The sequence below is a fragment of the Dendrobates tinctorius genome, unplaced genomic scaffold (genome assembly GCF_039654945.1).
Source record: "Dendrobates tinctorius isolate UK_male_01 unplaced genomic scaffold, ASM3965494v1 ptg000094l, whole genome shotgun sequence".
NCBI classification, from domain to species: Eukaryota; Metazoa; Chordata; class Amphibia; order Anura; family Dendrobatidae; genus Dendrobates; species Dendrobates tinctorius.
The window spans coordinates 15,623,517-15,645,444 of NW_027361762.1; the positions used below are offsets into that span (position 1 = coordinate 15,623,517).

A 21,928-nucleotide genomic window follows, 5' to 3' on the forward strand; every position below is an offset into this window, starting at 1 on the left:
CACTGAAAAGAGTGGGACGTAAGGGGACCTGTAGCCCCCTAGGAATCCTCTGAACTTTGAGGTATTCCGTAAGAGTGACACAGTGTAACTCGAGGTTAGTGCATCGCCTGAGTGTTTTCTCCAGATCACGACCTCTGGTCTCTTTAGGAGGGAGTCTAAGGAAATCACTCGGCAAGGTAGACTGTGCTATAATGTTCGATGTCTCCTCTGCATTATACGAAAAAGTCAATGAAGACATAGCCCAGAGAGGGTGTGCTCAGCGTAGGGGTTACTATAATGAAACAAAACCGTTGGCACAACCCTGTAGTATTAGTGGTGCTCAAGTAGGATCCCAATCCGTGACTCGTGATATACAAAAACTTGGCACACACTTGTGAATTCTGATGCAGAAAAGTGATTGATTTTAATAAAGTACAGTACATACATATAGACGTTTCGGTCTTTGACCTTCATCAGTGTACTATAGGCATGAGACATAAAATAAAAACAAAAATAAACATAGATACAAAGAAAGTATATACAAAAAAACTGGGTTGCTAGAACAGAATCGATCATAAGCATATGCAGAGACATCAAATTCATTAATGCACATATGTGTAAGGTGTACATGAAAAGGGAATAGTGGTGGAAACCAAGGTCTACTGAGTAAGAGAGACACATACCGTGAGACTGTACTGTGAGCTGAAAAATAACTGGGCATAGATCTAGAAATCCTATAAAAAAAGGGGTATTATTATAGGACTTAAGGTGCACTGAGTGGTGGGAGTATCACACACCCGGATTACATACCGATGAATGAGGAGGCACAAAAGGCCGTTTCTCTGCAGGAGAGAACATATTGAGCTAATGAAAAAAGTCCCATGTCAAAATATAAAGTAGATAAACTAAGTATCCATAAGGGCTTACCGTTGCATGAAAATAGTAAATGGACGCGGTATCCGCCGCGAGTCAATGGCGCTAAACTATTGGGGAGCGTCAGGGTTTATATCCCTGAGAGATGTGGAGGCTGAGTGAAGGAGCGCAAACCGGAAGTGCGCAACCGGAAGTGAGCCTGGCGTGCGCTCCACTAACCATCATCGTGCGCTCCAGGCACTGGAATATGACAGGGAGGGGGCGTGGATAAAAAACGCCAGTGTGTATGTATGAATACTGATGAGTGGGATGGATTGAGAAGAGGTGCAAAGTGGTGACTAGGTTACCATAGTAACCGCTAGAACGTAGTTACAGGAAGTGCCAGGGAATAAGGCAGAGAAAGTTCAGTGCTCTGGTGACGGTGATTTCAAGACAATTCACAATTGTTGGTTCTGAAATAGAGATGAAAACAGATTAGTATGCGGTATGCAAATTTAAATATATAGTATGTTACCATATAGATCATGCTGCCTCATATCCCAATAATAATATCATATGTTAGCCCATAGATTGCAAATATGGTTATGATGGAAGGAAGGATTGTATATCATAATCCTTATTTAACCCCTTGGGCGCCAGGGTATTGAGCTCATGAATCCAGTAGGCCTCTCTTCTTTTTAATATATTAATCCGGTTGCCGCCCCTGCGTGACGGATGAATTTGTTCTATAACTTGGAACTTCAGTTGTGCAATAGTGTGTCCAGCAGTGATAAAATGGTGAGGAACCGGAAGGAGCATATTTTTGCATCTGATAGTAGATTTATGTTTAGATATCCGATCCCTTATATGCTGTGTGGTTTCCCCCACATATAATAAGCCACAAGGGCATTTAATGATATATATCACGAAAGAGCTGTCACAGGTATAATACTCTCTAATGTCATATTTTCTGCCTGTGTGGGGGTGATGAAAGGTATTTCCTTTCTGAATGTTATTGCACTGTGTGCACTGAAGGCACTAACCTCGAGTTACACTGTGTCACTCTTACGGAATACCTCAAAGTTCAGAGGATTCCTAGGGGGCTACGGGTCCCCTTACGTCCCACTCTTTTCAGTGATTCACATGATTTCTGCTCGCGGTTTGAGCAAATTATTAATAAATGTTCCTTTGACCTTATCACTCTAACGTTAGAGCATCTGCACCTGGGAATCACTAAGTGCAAGGAAGAGATTTCCAACATCGAAACACAGCTAGCATCTTCAACCACCACTGAGGAATTCAACAATTTGAAAACCAAGATTAACAACGTTATTGAGCAACATCGACGGGACACCGAGACAAGGAAAAGGAATAAATTCGTTCGAGATACAGAGGACTACGAACAGAACAGAGTGTATAAATGGCGAGAATCCTACAGTTCCGGGAACTTCCACACTCACTCAAATTACAGGTCTACCACGGACATTTCTTCCTCAGGTTCAGACTACGAGAGACAGGCCCCATCAAGTCATTTTTTAGGACAGAGACGCAGATCTTCAAAAAGAAGAGGACCCGGAGGGGGAAGAGACCTACGCAGAAATACGGACTTTGGTCGCATAACTCGCTCGCAGGTAATGACCCACTTGTAGTTAACATTTCATCAAAAAATCTAGGTATAGCGGAACATCGTATGCTACAGAGGGGTCTCTCTTTTTGTCCTAGCTATAAATATAACACATTCAATCTCGATATGGACCTTCAAAGGTTCTATAGATCGTTAAGACTTAAATTACATTTCTCTAGTGTTATTGATAACAGAAACGGATCTATACCATCGCATTCACCATTGATATCATCCAACAGCCTGGGTCTCAGGAATAAGAGTAATTATAGACCACCCATGGGATCTCATGCCCTGGAGACTTTCATCTCCTTTATAGATGACACTTTTCAGAGCCTCAGGGGTGATATCAATAAGGGTAAGGTCCACTTCCCGTCTAACCTTACTACACTTGATCAACTAGCTCTCAAAACCTTACAAGATGATAAGGAGATTATCATCAAACCGGCTGACAAGGGGGGAGCCATTGTAATTCTAGACAAATCCATGTATTTAGATGAAATTCATCGCCAACTTGGCGATATGTCGGTTTATAATCCACTTACCCATGATCCTACAAATGAAGTCAGACAACTAATCCAGGACACTTTATCCAGATATAAAATTAGTGGAATGTTGGATTACAAAACTTGTGGTTATTTAACTAAACAATCTCCAATCACACCTGTCTTTCACATTCTCCCTAAAATACACAAAAACTTAAATAATCCACCAGGTAGACCTATTGTGGCCTCTACAGACTCCATCTTCTCTCCCATCTCGAAATACTTGGAAAAAATTCTGACACCTCTCATAAAATCAACACCATCTTTCCTACTAGACACAGGAGCCTTCCTGGATATCATCCATAATCTAGGTCCAATTCCCCAGGATGCTATCCTGGTTACATTTGATGTCAAAGATTTATACACATCCATTTCTCACACGGAGGGTATCCAGTCAGTACGTAGGCTACTTGAATTGTCTAAATTTCATCCACAACAGACTAACCTCTGCTGTGAACTCCTGTCCATAGTATTAACTAAAAATTTCTTTCTTTTTGAGGACAAATATTATTTACAGACTAGGGGGACCGCGATGGGCTCTAACACTGCACCCCCTTATGCAAATTGCTACGTAGCCCATTTTGAGGACTGTGTCATATATCAAGATGTTCTCTTCCGCACCTATTCTATAGTGTGGAAGAGATTCATCGATGATATCTTTTGCATCTGGAGTGGATCACTTGACACGTTGGATTCCTTTTTCTCCATGTTACAAACATCCTGGCCAGGCCTCAGCTTTACAATGACACATCATAATGACCAGATTAATTTCCTGGACACACTAGTCATTAAAGACAACTTGGGCAACCTTTCCACCAATCTTTATAGAAAACCAACTGATCGTAATAGCTTGCTTCATTACGAAAGCTTTCACCCGACAAAAATGAAGAATGCTATCCCCAAATCGCAATTAAAAAGAGTTCAGAGGATAGTCTCAGACACGGAGGTACAGAAAGTACGCATGAATGAGATGCGTACTAAATTTTTGGAGAGGGGTTATCCACCACACACATTGAATAGTTTAGATTTAAATTCCCCTCCCAAACCCAAGGGAACTAACCGGATCGCATTTGTACATGATCACCATCCTTTAGCCTATCGAATACCTTCTTACAACAGCCTATCCCAATATAGAGGCTTTCAAAGAACCTTTTCTCCCTTGTTTTAGGAGACCCAGAAATATACGTGACATCTTAATTAAAGCAGACATAGGCTCTCCTCGTCCCTATAATCAACAACGCTTTCTTAAAAATCCTAAATTTGGTACCTTCCCTTGCCTTCAGTGCACACAGTGCAATAACATTCAGAAAGGAAATACCTTTCATCACCCCCACACAGGCAGAAAATATGACATTAGAGAGTATTATACCTGTGACAGCTCTTTCGTGATATATATCATTAAATGCCCTTGTGGCTTATTATATGTGGGGGAAACCACACAGCATATAAGGGATCGGATATCTAAACATAAATCTACTATCAGATGCAAAAATATGCTCCTTCCGGTTCCTCACCATTTTATCACTGCTGGACACACTATTGCACAACTGAAGTTCCAAGTTATAGAACAAATTCATCCGTCACGCAGGGGCGGCAACCGGATTAATATATTAAAAAGAAGAGAGGCCTACTGGATTCATGAGCTCAATACCCTGGCGCCCAAGGGGTTAAATAAGGATTATGATATACAATCCTTCCTTCCATCATAACCATATTTGCAATCTATGGGCTAACATATGATATTATTATTGGGATATGAGGCAGCATGATCTATATGGTAACATACTATATATTTAAATTTGCATACCGCATACTAATCTGTTTTCATCTCTATTTCAGAACCAACAATTGTGAATTGTCTTGAAATCACCGTCACCAGAGCACTGAACTTTCTCTGCCTTATTCCCTGGCACTTCCTGTTACTACGTTCTAGCGGTTACTATGGTAACCTAGTCACCACTTTGCACCTCCTCTCAATCCATCCCACTCATCAGTATTCATACATACACACTGGCGTTTTTTATCCACGCCCCCTCCCTGTCATATTCCAGTGCCTGGAGCGCACGATGATGTTAGTGGAGCGCCCGCCAGGCTCACTTCCGGTTGCGCACTTCCGGTTTGCGCTCCTTCACTCAGCCTCCACATCTCTCAGGGATATAAACCCTGACGCTCCCCAATAGTTTAGCGCCATTGACTCGTGGCGGATACCGCGTCCATTTACTATTTTCATGCAACGGTAAGCCCTTATGGATACTTAGTTTATCTACTTTATATTTTGACATGGGACTTTTTTCATTAGCTCAATATGTTCTCTCCTGCAGAGAAACGGCCTTTTGTGCCTCCTCATTCATCGGTATGTAATCCGGGTGTGTGATACTCCCACCACTCAGTGCACCTTAAGTCCTATAATAATACCCCTTTTTTTATAGGATTTCTAGATCTATGCCCAGTTATTTTTGAGCTCACAGTACAGTCTCACGGTATGTGTCTCTCTTACTCAGTAGACCTTGGTTTCCACCACTATTCCCTTTTCATGTGCACCTTACACATATGTGCATTAATGAATTTGATGTCTCTGCATATGCTTATGATCGATTCTGTTCTAGCAACCCAGTTTTTTTGTATATACTTTCTTTGTATCTATGTTTATTTTTGTTTTTATTTTATGTCTCATGCCTACAGTACACTGATGAAAGTCATAGACCGAAACGTCTATATGTATGTACTGTACTTTATTAAAATCAATCACTTTTCTGCATCAGAATTCACAAGTGTGTGCCAAGTTTTTGTATATCACGAGTCACGGATTGGGATCCTACTTGAGCACCACTAATACTACAGGGTTGTGCCAACGGTTTTGTTTCATCTTTCATGTTATTTCTGTCTGCCCTAAACGAGAGAAACGTTTTTCACACACATTTGCTGTGGGTGGTGTACAACCTAAGTTTCTTTTGGCAATTACTCTGATCTGCTCCTTATCCACATTTTCCGCAAAGGCTTTTGTGGATTCAGGAGCGGCCTTGAATCTGATGGACTTGGATTTTGCTAAACGTTGTGGTTTTCCTATGTCACCTCTGCGGACGCCTATTCCTTTGAGGGGTATTGACGCTACTCCTTTGGCGAAGAATAACCCTCAGTTTTGGACCCAGGTGATAATGTGGGTCACCCCAGACCACCAAGAAAATTGCAGATTTTTGGTGTTGCATAATTTACATCATACCATTGTTTTGGGTTTTCCCCGGTTGCAAATCCATAATCCGGTTTTGGATTGGAAATCTGTGTCTGTGGTGAGTTGGGGTTGTCGGTGTGCTCTTGGCGACACTCCTGTTTTCTACACCTCTCCCCAGTCGCATGATGTTCCTGACTATTTGGCTGATTTTTATGATGTATTTAGTGAGAGCAAGTCTGCGTCTTTGCCTCCCCATAGGAGTTATGACTGTGCAATTGAGTTGAGACCTGGATGTAAATTTCCCAGGGGTCGACTTTTCAATTTATCTGTACCCGAACACGAGGCTATGCGATCTTATATTAAGGAGTCGTTGGAGAAGGGTCATATTAGACCATCCTCTTCGCCCTTAGGTGCTGGGGTTTTTTTCGTGGCCAAGAAAGATGGTTCATTAAGGCCTTGTATTGACTATCGTTCCCTCAACAAAATTACGGTTAAATATCAGTATCCGTTACCCCTGATTTCTGATTTATTTTCCAGAGTTAAAGGTGCTTGCTGGTTTACTAAGCTTGACCTGAGGGGGGCAAGTAATCTTATTCGTATCAAGCATGGGGATGAATGGAAGACGGCGTTTAATTCTCCGGAGGGACATTTTGAGTACCTGGTGATGCCTTTTGGGCTCACTAATGCCCCTTCTGTCTTCCAATCCTTCATGAATGATATTTTCCAGGACTTTGTGGATAAGTTTTTGATCATCTATCTGGATGATATTTTGATCTTTTCCAGGGATTGAGATTCTCATGTGGAACATGTTCGGACTGTGTTCCAGATTTTGAGAGTGAATTCCTTGTATGTTAAGGGATCGAAGTGCCTTTTTGGTGTACAGAGGATTTCATTTTTGGGATTTATTTTGTCTCCGTCAACTATTGAAATGGACCCGGCCAAGGTACAGGCCATTTATGATTGGGTTCAACCCACTTCTTTGAAGGCTCTCCAGAAGTTTTTGGGTTTTGCTAATTTTTATCGTAAATTTATAGTTAATTTTTCTGGTATTGCTAAACCACTGACTGATTTAACTAAGAAGGGTGCTGATGTGCTGAATTGGTCTTCAGAGGCTGTTTCAGCCTTTCAGGAGCTGAAGTGGAGGTTCACTTCTGCTCCGGTTTTGCGGCAACCTGATGTCTCACTTCCTTTTCAGGTGGAGGTAGACGCTTCAGAGATTGGTGCAGGAGCTGTTTTGTCCCAAAAAGATCCGGTGACGTCTAAAATGAATCCCTGTGCCTTCTTTTCCCAAAAGTTCTCCCCATCTGAACGCAACTATGATGTGGGGAATCGGGAATTGTTAGCCATGAAATGGGCATTTGAGGAGTGGAGACATTGGTTGGAGGGAGCTAGACATCAAGTTGTGGTCCTCACTGACCACAAGAATTTGATTTACCTTGAGTCGGCCAAACGCTTGAATCCTAGACAGGCTAGGTGGGCCTTTTTTTTTACGCGTTTTGATTTTGTGGTCTCCTTTCTTCCAGGCACTATGAATGTTAAGGCAGACGCCCTTTCTAGGAGTTTCTTTGCTGATTCTCCTATTGTGACCAAGCCTACTACCATCCTAGGTGAGGGGGTAGTTCTTTCTGCCATCTCGCCCGATTTGAGACGTGCTCTTGAAGAATTCCAGGAGCACAAACCTGAGCGTTGTCCTATGGGAAAATTGTATGTTCCTGACCAGTGGAGGAAGAGAGTGATGTCTGAAGTTCATTGCTCCGCATTGGCTGGTCATCCAGGTATTTTTGGTACCAGAGATTTGGGGAGTCAGTCTTTTTGGTGGCCTGCCTTATCTCGTGATGTCAGGAATTTTGTGCAGTCCTGTGGGACTTGTTCCCGGTCTAAACACTGTTCTCGCTCTAGTGGGTTGTTGATGCCCTTGCCGGTGCCTAAGAGGCCATGGACCCATGTTTCAATCGATTTTGTTTCTGGTCTTCCTGTCTCTCAGAGAATGACTGTTATCTGGGTGATTTGTGATAGATTCTCTAAGATGGTCCATCTTGTACCACTCCCAAAATTGCCATCTTCCTCAGAGTTGGTACCCTTGTTTTTACAACAGGTGGTTCGGTTACATGGGATTCCTGAGAACATTGTATCGGACAGAGGAGTTCAGTTTGTTTCCAGATTCTGGAAAGCCTTTTGTTCCAAGCTGGGAATTCAGTTGTCCTTCTCCTCTGCGTTTCACCCTCAGACCAATGGGCAGACGATGAGAACAAACCAGACTTTGGAGTCCTATTTGAGATGTTTTATATCTGCTGATCAGGATGATTGGGTTTCATTTTTGCCCTTGGCCGAATTCGCTTTAAATAATAGAGCTAGTTCTGCCACCTTGATGTCCCCCTTTTTCTGTAACTTTGGGTTTCATCCTCGATTTTCTTCAGGGCAAGTGGAATCTTCATCCTGCCCAGGTGTTGACACTGTGGTAGAGAGAATGCAACAGATTTGGGACCAAGTAGTGGGTAAGTTGTCTCTCTCTTCCAGGAAAAGGCCCAGCGGTTTTCTAACCGGCATAGGACCATTGGTCCCCGGTTTAAAGTGGCTGATATGGTTTGGTTGTCATCAAAGAATATCTCTATAAAGGTGGCTTCTCCAAAGTTCAAGCCAAGATTTATTGGACCTTACAAGATTTTGGAGATTCTTAATCCGGTTTCTTTTCGATTGGCTCTTCCTGTTACGTTTAAGATCCATAACGTGTTTCATAAGTCGCTGTTGAAGAGATATGTTGAGCCAGTAGTTCCTATGGCGGCACCTCCTGACCCTGTATTGGTTAAAGGTAATGTGGAATATGAGTTAGAGAAAATACTGGATTCTCGTCTGGCTAGACGGAGACTGCAGTATTTGGTCAAGTGGAAGGGTTATGTCCAGGAGGACTATTCTTTGTTCTCTGCCTCTGATATTCATGCCGATAGATTGGTTCGTGCTTTTCATCGGGCCCATCCTGATCGTCACGGTGGCGTGGATTAGGGTTCGGTGACCCCTCCTCAAGGGGGGGGTACTGTTGTGAGCTCATTTTCGGGTTTGCCTCTGGCATCTGGTGAGGGTTATGGAGCTGGCTGTGCTGACAGAGGAGTAGTGAGTTCTCTATCTGGAGTCCCTCTGTTGGTGAAGGGAAATAATTAAGCTGATCTAAATGGCAGAGACCGGCCACCACCTGAGGAAGAGGACTGTGATTGGACATCAGGAATTTCTGATTGGATTTAAGTACATACAAATCCCCTTAAAAAACAATTTATTAATGATAGTAAAAAACACCTTCCCAGTGAAAATTGAGAAATATCAAAAATGAAAAAAGACCTAGTCTAAAGTGCTGCATAGCCCTACATTAAGGCCTAACTGATACCTTCCTAGCCGTGGAGGTTGGCACCCTAATAGTACGATATTGGCTCCCCCACTCAACGAGGACTATCCCTCGCTTCCCTAGTGATCCCTAATATCACAGAGGGGAAAACAATTTTCAAATAGAACAGTGGTGAAATAATCAGAATGCCCTAGGATTCATGCAGACCAGACAAATAAATTTTAAAGAATACAACGATAAAAACATTTCAACCATAACATGATATCATGTGACCTATAAAATAGAATGACCTCAATAAGGCCAAATCAGCAGCTATTCTCACTCGGAGAGATAAACATCCTCAGATACAATCACCAGATAATAAAAGGTCACTTATCATGTCTTATGGGGGAACCCTCAACGCGTTTCCCCGCCGTAGCGGTTCATCAGGAGGAATAATCCTTTCAGAGATATTGTTGCTGCTTCATGCCTGATACCACAATAATGATGGCACCAGGGGAAAAAAACGGATTTAAATAACCGGCATAATTATATTGCATACCACCCACTATCTGGCGGTCCAATCGGTGTGAAGGTGTAAATACCTGAAACCCAGGTGTGCACCAAAAAGATATACTATGTACCTGAAAGCCCGCCGCTACATTCAATGTTCAGAGCGGAAGGAGGTCATTAGCGTGCGTTCCACGGAGGGGCGTATCAAACAGGGCGCCCATACTTCCGGTCGCGCAAACCCCTTATCGGGCTGTAGCTGAGGAACTGTCTTGTGTGGGCAGAGCGGAGGGGAAACAAAGATGGCGCCGGGACTTCCGGTCACATGCTTCCCCTTTGCTCCAGGATGTAACCATGGAAACAACCAGAGAGCACATCGCACAAGGGGAATCAAAGATGGCGCCGGGACTTCCGGTCACATACTTCCCCTTTGCTCCAGGATGTAACCATGGAAACAACCAGAGAGCGCATCGCACAAGGTGAATCAAAAAATAAAAACAAACACCCCTGCCCCCAGCATGATGTCCCAGAGGTCAATAGCCAGAGGACCTATCAAATCATCAATTAAAGCATTACTGTGACATAAAAAGAATATACCAATATGGTTACTAAAGATTTTGTAAATTTTATAAAGAGTCACTATGGCACAGTAAATATAACCCTAGCAGTATTCGCAGATAAATGGTAGGTCTAGTAGTTACACTACCCTAATTTTTGGCATAACTACACACACATAATGTTGCACATTCCAGGCTCAAAAATATTACTAAAGAATAACTATAAAACAACAGCAATGCATATTGCTGTATAATAAACCAGATCCGCCATACAATGTGGTCCATGCCATACAGGCATCATCCAATATGCCAGACATATAGATCCCCTCATCATCACCCCCTCAGGGAGAACAGAGGGCAAATTCAACCAAACAAAGAATTAATCATAAAAAACAGGCATATGACATATATTCATTCATCCCATTTGGAGAGACAGATTGTAATCTGAACATCCATTCACATTCCCGTCTCAGAATTAAATTGTCTAGATTACCTCCCCTTGCCCTTGGTTTAATTAATTCAATCATATTAAAGGTGATGTCACCCATTCGGCCCTGATGTATCGCATTAATGTGCCTGGCGACAGGGGTATCACGTTTGTTTCTGATATCCCCCAGGTGTTCACCCACCCTCACCCTTAATTCTCTAGTGGTTTTTCCCACATAATCCAATGGGCAGGTACACGTGGCCTTATAGACCAGACCTGTTGATCTACAGTTTCCAAAATCCCTCACATAAAAGGTCTTACCGTTGTATGAGCTCCTAAAGGTTTTGCATTGAAGCATATATTTGCATCTAGTACAGTCTCCACATTTAAAAAAGCCCAAAGGTTTCCTGTCCAACCATGTGCCCGTCCCCTTAGGTCTTTGATAGAGGCTGTGCACAAGCCGATCCCCTATAGATCTCCCTTTTCTATATGTAATGGAGGGTTTAGATGGTATCAGCCCCTTCAAGTTCGGGTCAGCTAACAGTATCCCCCAATGTTTTTTAAGAACATGGTATACCCTGTCTGACTGGCCATCATAAGTGCCAATAAGTCTGACAGCAGTATCCATAGATGCATCTTCTTTTTTTGAGAGGAGGAGAGAAGGCCTATCCGCTATAAATGCTTCATGCCATGGCCCATCCAGGAAACGTGGGGGATAGCCCCTGTTTCTGAAAGGCCTTAATTTTGTGCCAACTAATACATTCAACTGCTTTAATTGGGTTAAGGATTTGAACCTATTTGGCCGTAATCTGAAGTGGAAACTTTTCTTTAAGCAACATGACCGTGAACAGTGCCTCCGACTGGGTCTATCGGAGGAAGACATGGAGGGCCTGGAAGCTCTGACTAGTCTCCTGAGGGAGAATGAGCAACCACGGGGCTTGGGCCCATTTACTACCCTAAAAAATAGAAGCACCAGGATGCCACCTAATAATGAGGTTATGAGCATTGATATCTTCACTAAGATGGTGGAGGAGGATCTCCGTAAAATTTCAAGTATAAATCGGAGCCATCCATCTAATCTCTCCCACTTTGAGGAGTTGGCTCTTGAGGGACTTGAAAAAAATGCTAAAATAATCATTAAAGCCTCAGATAAGGGAGGTAACCTGGTGCTTATGGATCATAACAAGTACAGGGCAATGTGTTATGCGCTCCTGAATCATGAGGACACATATGAGGTCTTACGGGATAACCCAACATCTGGGTATAGAGATGAGTTATTATCCATTTTAAGTGAGGCAAAGGAGAACAGGGTGATTTCAGATAATGAATTTCGATTTTTACTCCCGAACTCTCCTATGATAGCAACTTTTTATGCATTACCAAAGGTGCACAAAGGGCTTGAACCACTGAAGGGTCGCCCCATAGTCTCTGGAATAGACTCGCTCACCCAGAACAGTGGTGTCTATCTGGATAAGGTCTTGAGACCGTTTGTGACCACATTACCGTCCTATGTACGCGACACATCACATTTGTTGAATCTGCTGGAGGGTGTTGTTCTGGAGGAAAACACCCTTCTGGCGTCTATTGATGTGGAGGCACTATATAGCTGCATTCCACATGAGTGGGGCTTGAAGGCGGTAACCCATTTTCTACAAACGAGAGCAGTTGAATGTCAGACACATAATTGTTTTGTTAAAAAATTGTTGGGATTTGTCCTCACCAGGAATTACTTCCTCTTCGATTGTAAGTACTTCCACCAGCTCAGGGGGACTGCGATGGGGAGCCCTTGTGCCCCCACGTATGCTAATATCTTCCTGGGCTGGTGGGAGGAAACCCATATTTTCGGGGGGGAGGAGGAGTGGTGGATTCCGTTTATTAATCTCTGGGCCAGATATATCGATGACATTCTGATATTCTGGTCTGGCCCCGATTTAGATTTCCTTCGCTTCATTGAATGTATTAATAGGAATGTAGTGGGACTGAGGTTTACCTCAGAGAGTCATACCACAAGTATTAATTTTCTTGATTTGACGATTTCAAAGAATGGTGATGGAAGGATCAGCACATGTACCTATAGGAAGCCTACTGCAACAAACAGTTTGTTGAGATGGACAAGCCATCACCCGGAGCCCCTGAGGAGGGGGATACCTAAGGGGCAGTTTCTCAGGATTCGGAGGAACTGCTCGGAGTTGAATGTCTATAGGAAACAGGCCAATGACCTATATAATAGGTTCAGAAACAGGGGCTATCCCCCACGTTTCCTGGATGGGCCATGGCATGAAGCATTTATAGCGGATAGGCCTTCTCTCAAAAAAAGAAGATGCATCTATGGATACTGCTGTCAGACTTATTGGCACTTATGATGGCCAGTCAGACAGGGTATACCATGTTCTTAAAAAACATTGGGGGATACTGTTAGCTGACCCGAACTTGAAGGGGCTGATACCATCTAAACCCTCCATTACATATAGAAAAGGTAGATCTATAGGGGATCGGCTTGTGCACAGCCTCTATCAAAGACCTAAGGGGACGGGCACATGGTTGGACAGGAAACCTTTGGGCTTTTTTAAATGTGGAGACTGTACTAGATGCAAATATATGCTTCAATGCAAAACCTTTAGGAGCTCATACAACGGTAAGACCTTTTATGTGAGGGATTTTGGAAACTGTAGATCAACAGGTCTGGTCTATAAGGCCACGTGTACCTGCCCATTGGATTATGTGGGAAAAACCACTAGAGAATTAAGGGTGAGGGTGGGTGAACACCTGGGGGATATCAGAAACAAACGTGATACCCCTGTCGCCAGGCACATTAATGCGATACATCAGGGCCGAATGGGTGACATCACCTTTAATATGATTGAATTAATTAAACCAAGGGCAAGGGGAGGTAATCTAGACAATTTAATTCTGAGACGGGAATGTGAATGGATGTTCAGATTACAATCTGTCTCTCCAAATGGGATGAATGAATATATGTCATATGCCTGTTTTTTATGATTAATTCTTTGGTTGGTTGAATTTGCCCTCTGTTCTCCCTGAGGGGGTGATGATGAGGGGATCTATATGTCTGGCATATTGGATGATGCCTGTATGGCATGGACCACATTGTATGGCGGATCTGGTTTATTATACAGCAATATGCATTGCTGTTGTTTTATAGTTATTCTTTAGTAATATTTTTGAGCCTGGAATGTGCAACATTATGTGTGTGTAGTTATGCCAAAAATTAGGGTAGTGTAACTACTAGACCTACCATTTATCTGCGAATACTGCTAGGGTTATATTTACTGTGCCATAGTGACTCTTTATAAAATTTACAAAATCTTTAGTAACCATATTGGTATATTCTTTTTATGTCACAGTAATGCTTTAATTGATGATTTGATAGGTCCTCTGGCTATTGACCTCTGGGACATCATGCTGGGGGCAGGGGTGTTTGTTTTTATTTTTTGATTCACCTTGTGCGATGCGCTCTCTGGTTGTTTCCATGGTTACATCCTGGAGCAAAGGGGAAGTATGTGACCGGAAGTCCCGGCGCCATCTTTGATTCCCCTTGTGCGATGTGCTCTCTGGTTGTTTCCATGGTTACATCCTGGAACAAAGGGGAAGCATGTGACCGGAAGTCCCGGCGCCATCTTTGTTTCCCCTCCGCTCTGCCCACACAAGACAGTTCCTCAGCTACAGCCCGATAAGGGGTTTGCGCGACCGGAAGTATGGGCGCCATGTTTGATACGCCCCTCCGTGGAACGCACGCTAATGACCTCCTTCCGCTCTGAACATTGAATGTAGCGGCGGGCTTTCAGGTACATAGTATATCTTTTTGGTGCACACCTGGGTTTCAGGTATTTACACCTTCACACCGATTGGACCGCCAGATAGTGGGTGGTATGCAATATAATTATGCCGGTTATTTAAATCCGTTTTTTTGACCCCTGGTGCCATCATTATTGTGGTATCAGGCATAAAGCAGCAACAATATCTCTGAAAGGATTATTCCTCCTGATGAACCGCTACGGCGGGGAAACGCGTTGAGGGTTCCCCCATAAGACATGATAAGTGACCTTTTATTATCTGGTGATTGTATCTGAGGATGTTTATCTCTCCGAGTGAGAATAGCTGCTGATTTGGCCTTATTGACGTCATTCTATTTTATAGGTCACATGATATCATGTTATGGTTGAAATGTTTTTATCGTTGTATTCTTTAAAATTTATTTGTCTGGTCTGCATGAATCCTAGGGCATTCTGATTATTTCACCACTGTTCTATTTGAAAATTGTTTTCCCCTCTGTGATATTAGGGATCACTAGGGAAGCGAGGGATAGTCCTCGTTGAGTGGGGGCGCCAATATCGTACTATTAGGGTGCCAACCTCCACGGCTAGGAAGGTATCAGTTAGGCCTTAATGTAGGGCTATGCAGCACTTTAGACTAGGTCTTTTTTCATTTTTGATATTTCTCAATTTTCACTGGGAAGGTGTTTTTTACTATCATTAATAAATTGTTTTTTAAGGGGATTTGTATGTACACAAAGTCTTTTTCTAATCTCCATGAATTAGTGACTTTTTCTGATTGGATTTAAGGCAGCCGACTCCCTAGTTTCTTGCTGGTGATTTCTCCTGACTGTGGCTTCTGGTTTCCAGTTTGGTTCCTGCCTTCTTAAAGCTAAGTTTTCTCTGCTATTGTTCATATGAGTTTTCGTCTGGTTTACTTAGTTTTGGTGTTCAGCCAGCCCTGGCTGGGACTGGGCTGAATCCCCATTTTGTCTCTGATCAGTTGATCTCTTTTGCTCTGTCTTCAGACTATACCTGAGTGCTGATATAGGGAATTGAAGTCTAGCGACTTCAGGGCCTTTTTCTATCAGACGTGTTGGACATTTTTTGCAGGGTTTTTTGCGTGATTGCAGACAGCAGCTTTTCTTTCCTGTCCTTTCTAGTTAGTGAGGGCCCCATCGTTTGCTCAGCCTATCTTTCTATCTGTGTTTGTGTTTTCATCTTGTTTCATCGACAATACATGTTGGGGGCTGTCTATTGCTTTGGGGTCTGCTCTGGGGCAGTTTAGATTTTCCCTTTCTTTCTTTAGGCTTATTTAGTTCTCCGACCGTGATGAGGTGTCTAGGACCACCGTAGGCACGCTCCACGGCTACTGCTAGTTGTGTGTATAGGATCAGGGGTCTGCAATCCACTAGTTACCAACCTCTCCGGTTTTCTGGGCTTAGCTTGCTTTTTGTTTTTTCTTCCTTGGTGACAAATTCATAACAAGCTCCCTTGTGGCCAGGGAGAAGTTGGTACGGAGCCCTACGAAACATGGCTCAGGAAGGTCCAATACTTCTGCCCCAGAGGCCCAATCTCCTTCACCAGGGCCCTCTACTGCACCCAGACCCGCACAAAATGAACCTTGCGGCCTGGCTACTGAAGCTGGAATTCTAAGGGCTACAAGCCTATCCGAAAAAGTAATCCAAACTCTACAAAAGTGTAGGAAACCAGTGACTAACACCATTTACGGGAAGGTTTGGAAGAAGTTTTCATCTTGGTGTTCCCCAAATGCTCCAGATTCCTTTCAACCTAATATCGCACAGATCTTAGAGTTTCTTCAAGACGGCCTAGATCTGGGGCTCACACCTAGTACTTAGAGGTCCAGGTGTCAGCCCTTAGTTCATTCTACGACCAAGATCTGGCAAACCATCGATTGATCAAGTGATTCATAACCTCAGCATCTAGGATCCGTCCCAGACTCCGTAGTCAGGTCCCCCCATGGGACTTGAACCTAGTTATCAGGGGCTTGACCAGGGAGCCGTTTGAACCACTGTCTTCCACGACTCTGAAAAACTTAACGCTAAAAACTGTGTTCCTGGTGGCAATTACTACCGCAAGGCGCATAGGAGAATTGCAGGCCCTTTCAATACAGGAGCCATATTTAACCATCACGGAGGATAGCATCATCCTGAGGTTAGATCCCTCCTTTATGCCTAAGGTAGTCTCGAACTTCCATAGGTTCCAAGACATTGTATTGCCTTCCTTCTGTGCAAACCCCTCCAACACGAAAGAAGAAGCCTTTCACACACTCGATGTTCGTAGAGTAGTTCTCTTCTACCTCCAGCAGACAGAGAGTTGGAGGATTGACCAGAATTTATTCATTTAAATTTCCAATCAGAATAAAGGCTAAAAGGCCGCAAAAAATACAATTGCGAATTGGATCAAGCAAGCTATCAGCCTCACCTACGCGGCACAGAACGTTCCTCCTCCTACGTCTCTAAAAGCCCACTCTACTCGTTCAGTATCAGCATCGTGGGCAGAAAGAGGGAACGCATCTTCAGAGCAGATATGCAGAGCCGCCACCTGGTCGTCTGTCCAAACATTCACCAGACCATTATAGACTAAATTTCAACAGGGATTTAACGTTTGGCAGACGTGTTCTGCAGGCTGTTGTCCCTCCCTTAGAAATTAGTTGTTGGTATTCCTCCGATATGGATGTCGTGGAAGGTGACTAGAGAAAATAGAATTAGCTTTACCGGTAATTTGGTTTCTAGGAACCTTCCACGACAGCACTAATTTCCCTCCCTATCTGATGCTTACTGGACGATTCCTGCTCTTTGGTGGTAACTATACATGCTAGTGTGTACAGAAAAAACACTGGAGGTAGCAGGAAGAGGAGGGCTATTTAACCTCTTGTGCATTTCCTGTCCCCCATTAGGGCGGGGAGACATCCTCCGATATGGCTGTCGTGGAAGGTTCCTAGAAACCGAATTACCAGTAAGACTAAATCTATTTTTTTTCTCTCTGTTCTTTCTTTCTTTTTCTTTCTGTTCTTTCTTTCTTTCTTTCTTTCTTTCTCTCTCTGTTCTTTCTTTTTTTCTCTCTCTGTTCTTTCTTTTTTTCTCTCTCTGTTCTTTTCTTTCTCTCTCTGTTCTTTCTTTCTCTCGCTCTGTTCTTTCTTTCTCTCGCTCTGTTCTTTCTTTCTCTCGCTCTGTTCTTTCTTTCTCTCGCTCTGTTCTTTCTTTCTCTCGCTCTGTTCTTTCTTTCTCTCGCTCTGTTCTTTCTTTCTCTCTCTCTGTTCTTTCTTTCTCTCTCTCTGTTCTTTCTTTCTCTCTCTCTGTTCTTTCTTTCTCTCTCTGTTCTTTCTTTCCCCTATTTCTTCCTCTGTTTTCGCTCTCTCACTCTCTCTCTCCCTCTCTGTTCTTTCTTTCTTTCCCCTTTCTCTCTTCGTTTTTTTCTCTCTAATTTTTCTCTCTCTCTGTGTTCTTTCTCTGTGTTCTTTCTCTCTCTCTGTTCTTTCTCTCTCTCTGTTCTTTCTCTCTCTCTCTGTGTTCTTTCTCTCTCTCTGTTCTTTCTTTCCCCTATTTCTTTCTCTGTTCTTTTCTTTCTTTCTCTCTCCCTCTCTGTTCTTTTTCTTTCCCCTTTCTCTCTGTGTTCTTCCTTTCTCTCTCTGTTCTTTCTTTCTTTCTCTCTAATTTTTCTCTCTGTTCTTTCTTTCTCTCTGTTCTTTCTTTCCCCTCTTTCTTTCTTTCTCTCTGTTCTTTCATTCTCTCTGTTCTTTTTCTTTCTGTCTGTTCTTTCTTTAGCTTTCTTTTTCTCTCTCTTCCTGTTCTCTCTCTCTCTCTGTTCTTTCTTTCCTCTCTTTCTCTCTCTCTGTTCTTTCTTTCTCTGTTTGTTCTCTCTGTTCTTTCTTTCTTTTTTCCCTCTCTGTCCTTTCTTTTTTCCCTCTCTGTCCTTTCTTCCCCCTTTCTTTCTCTCTGTTCTTTATTTCTTTCTTTTCTCTCTCTCTTCTTTCTTTCCCCTTTCTTTCTCTGTTCTTTCTTTCTCTGTTTTCTTTTCTCTCTGTTTTTCCTTTCTCTGTTCTTTCTTTCTCTCTCTGTTCTTTCTTTCTTTCTTTCTTTCTCTCTCTCCTTTCTTTCTCGCTGTTTTCTTTTTTTCTCTCTCTCTGTTCTTTCTTTTTTCTTCAGTTCCAGTCAGTGTGCCCATAGTACCAGCTACTATGCCCATAATGCCTGTCACTGTGCCCTCAGTACCAGTCGGTGTGATCAGCAGTGCTAAATGGGTGCGGTTGGGGCATGGACATGAGTGTGACTAGTTGTGAAATGGGTGTGGTTGGGGGCATGGCCTAAAATTCACTGCAGCCTTTATCCCTCTTTCCCTTCTTCAAAAGTTGGGCGGTATGCTGACATTACAGCAGCAGATCGCAGAGGATACTTTTTGTGAGGTAAAATATTGTTTAAAAACAGTGAGTGAAATATTTTACCTCACAAAATGAATCCTCTGTCATCTCCTACTGTAGTGCCAGTATGGTCTTTTGCTTTCTCCCCTGCCCAGGAGATGTGGTATGCTTCGTACACTCAGAGAATTTTTAAAATGAACTTTCGTTTGTGGGAAAACACCTTTAATGTGACCAGCTTCCTCTGCCTGTAGACACGTCGTGCATCTACCGCTGGGATCAGCCGAATGATTCACTGTGCCTGTGCAGAATTCGTGCAGGCGCAGTGCGACGGTGTTCCGTTGGTGGTACCGCGCAAGAGGCTGTGTGAGTCTGAGTGTGTGAGTCTGAGTGTGAGGAGCAACAATGTTCCGCTGGTGGTACCGCGCAATAGGTTGGTACCAGCAGCAGTTTCCAAATTGAGACACCCATCACTTCGGTGACCCAATATAGCGGTCGGTGAACTTCCTCCGCTTGGAATTCTGGGATATGGTGACATCTGGACAGAACAGGAAATGAAAACATTACAAGGCAATTATAGAAAAAGATTATCTACTAGGGACCCCATCTGAACACAGCTCTCACCTTATACTGTATGTGCCCACCTTTATCTGCCCGCAGCGCCACTGGTCCACATACCTAGGCGGCAACATGACTGCAGGTAAATTATTAATCATTTCTAGGTTGTTATTATCTATATACTTATCTTTATTATACATTCTATCAAATGTGAGGCATGGTGTTTATCAATTTTATTGATAGTGATCAGTCAGACACATGATATAGTCCTTCATTGATAATTCTGATGGTGACTATTACGGATTAAGTAATAGTACCAGTATAAATCACATTTGGAGGTCTACTAGTCAGAATACTCTGGGTACTTGCCTTGTATAAGTTGTATATGTGGTTATTTAGGATAAATATTGATGGATACTTTAGTGCAATAAAATATGACACACCGTAATGTGGTCCTAAACATTTCTCTGATTCACAGCTGTGATTTAGTGGTTAGGGATAGGTATTTACCATCATTTGTGTATTCTGTATCTATATGTAAAGTGTTATTGGTATGATATGTTTTTAATTTTATATAAATAAATTTGTATTTTTTGGATCAAATTGCTCCTTCATTTTTCTCTGTTGGTGTTATCATTAATATTCCGTTTATGCAGATGTCCGCTTTGATGAAATAGCAGCCCATCAGCTTCTGTCAGTACGGTTGACTCTTCTGACAGATTCTGTCCAGTAGCAGACAACCCATTTAGCAAAACTTTTCCTATGGGTGAAATTGGACAAAATATTTTGAAGCAGTTGCAATGTTTATAATAGCAATAGCATCCCACATACTGTATAAAGAAACCAATTCTTTACTAAAATGATGGTTTTTTTTTGTTTTTATTTCTAGGTGTGGTCTTTAGCCGCGACATAAGGATCACTGTGGTAAGATTCAAGTTTTTATTGAAATGCAGAAGGGCTCCAAGAAGGCTACATTTCATATTGCATTCAGCACCACCAATTGTATGTAGCAGTCTTAAAACCAGACTGCATTTGCAGAAGCATATTTCAGGGTGTTTACACCTCACTGCAGTGCAGGCAGTCTGATTTGGCTAAATGCAAGGTTTCTGACATGTTGAAGAGGGAAATGTCTACTTGTGGATAGGGCCTAGCCTGCATAAGGAGTGTTTGGTTTGTGTTTAGTTTGATATTATATCCTAAATCATGTAGGAAGGATCCTTAACCCCTTTACCCCCCCAAGGATGGTTTGCCCGCTACTGACAGGCCAATTTTTAAAATTCTGACCACTGTCCCTTTTTGAGGTTATAACTCTGGAATGCTTTAACGGCGATTCTGAGATTGTTTGTTTATTTGTGACATATTGTAAAATTTCTTTGACATAACTTGCGTTTAATTTGTGAAAAAAAACCCAGAAATTTGGCAAAAATTTTTGAAATTTTCAAACTTTGAATTTTTATGCCATTAAAACAAAGCAATATGTCACAGAAAATAGTTACTAAATAACATTTCCCACATGTCTACTTTACATCATCACAATTTTGGAAACAATTTTTTTTTTTGTTAGGAAGTTATAAGGGTTAAAAGTTAAACAGCAATTTCTCATTTTTACAACATAATTTACTAAACCATTTTTTTTCGAAGTCACCATTCTAAAAACTGCACCCCCCAAGCTGATCAAAACCACATTCAAGAAGTTTATTAACCCTTCAGGTGTTTAACAGGATCAGAAGCAACATGGAAGAAAAAAATGAACATTTAACTTTTTAGTCACAAAAATTATCTTTTAGCAACAATTTTTTTATTTTCACAAGGTTAAAAGGAGAAAATGGACAGATAAAGTTGTTTTACAATTTCTCCTGAGTACGCTGATACACCATATGTGGGGGAAAACCACTCTTTGGGCGCACTGCAGAGCTCTGAAAGGAAGGAGCCCCTTTGACTTTTTCAAACAAAAATTGGCTGGAATTGAGATCGGATGCCATGTCACGTTTGGAGAGCCCCTGCTGTGCCTAAACAGTGGAAACCCCGAACAAGTGACCCCATTTTGTAAACTAGACCCCCCAAGGAACTTATCTAGATGTGTGGTGAGGAATTTGACCCCCCAAGTGCTTCAGTAAAGTTTATAACACCCAGGCGTGAAAATAAAAAAAATCATATTTTTTCCACAGACAATCTTTTAGTCCACAATTTTTAATTTTCCCAAGGGTAACAGGAGAAATTAGACCCCAAAAGTTGTTTTCCAATTT

The 21,928-nt window shown here is 42.4% G+C and overlaps 1 protein-coding gene across 14 annotated transcripts in view; it reads left to right on the forward strand.

Annotated features, from left to right (window-relative positions):
- SERHL2 (serine hydrolase like 2) overlaps window positions 1–21,928 on the forward strand; it is a 405,871-nt gene that overhangs the window by 308,618 nt on the left and 75,325 nt on the right. For all 14 annotated transcript variants that reach the window (XR_012234322.1, XM_073586685.1, XM_073586692.1 and 11 more), the window contains one exon: window positions 20,572–20,606. Coding sequence is in view for 13 of the 14 variants with exons in the window: in XM_073586685.1 (XP_073442786.1) it covers window positions 20,572–20,606 (35 nt within the window). In the remaining variant the exon portion in view is untranslated. The remainder of the gene's footprint in view (window positions 1–20,571; window positions 20,607–21,928) is intronic.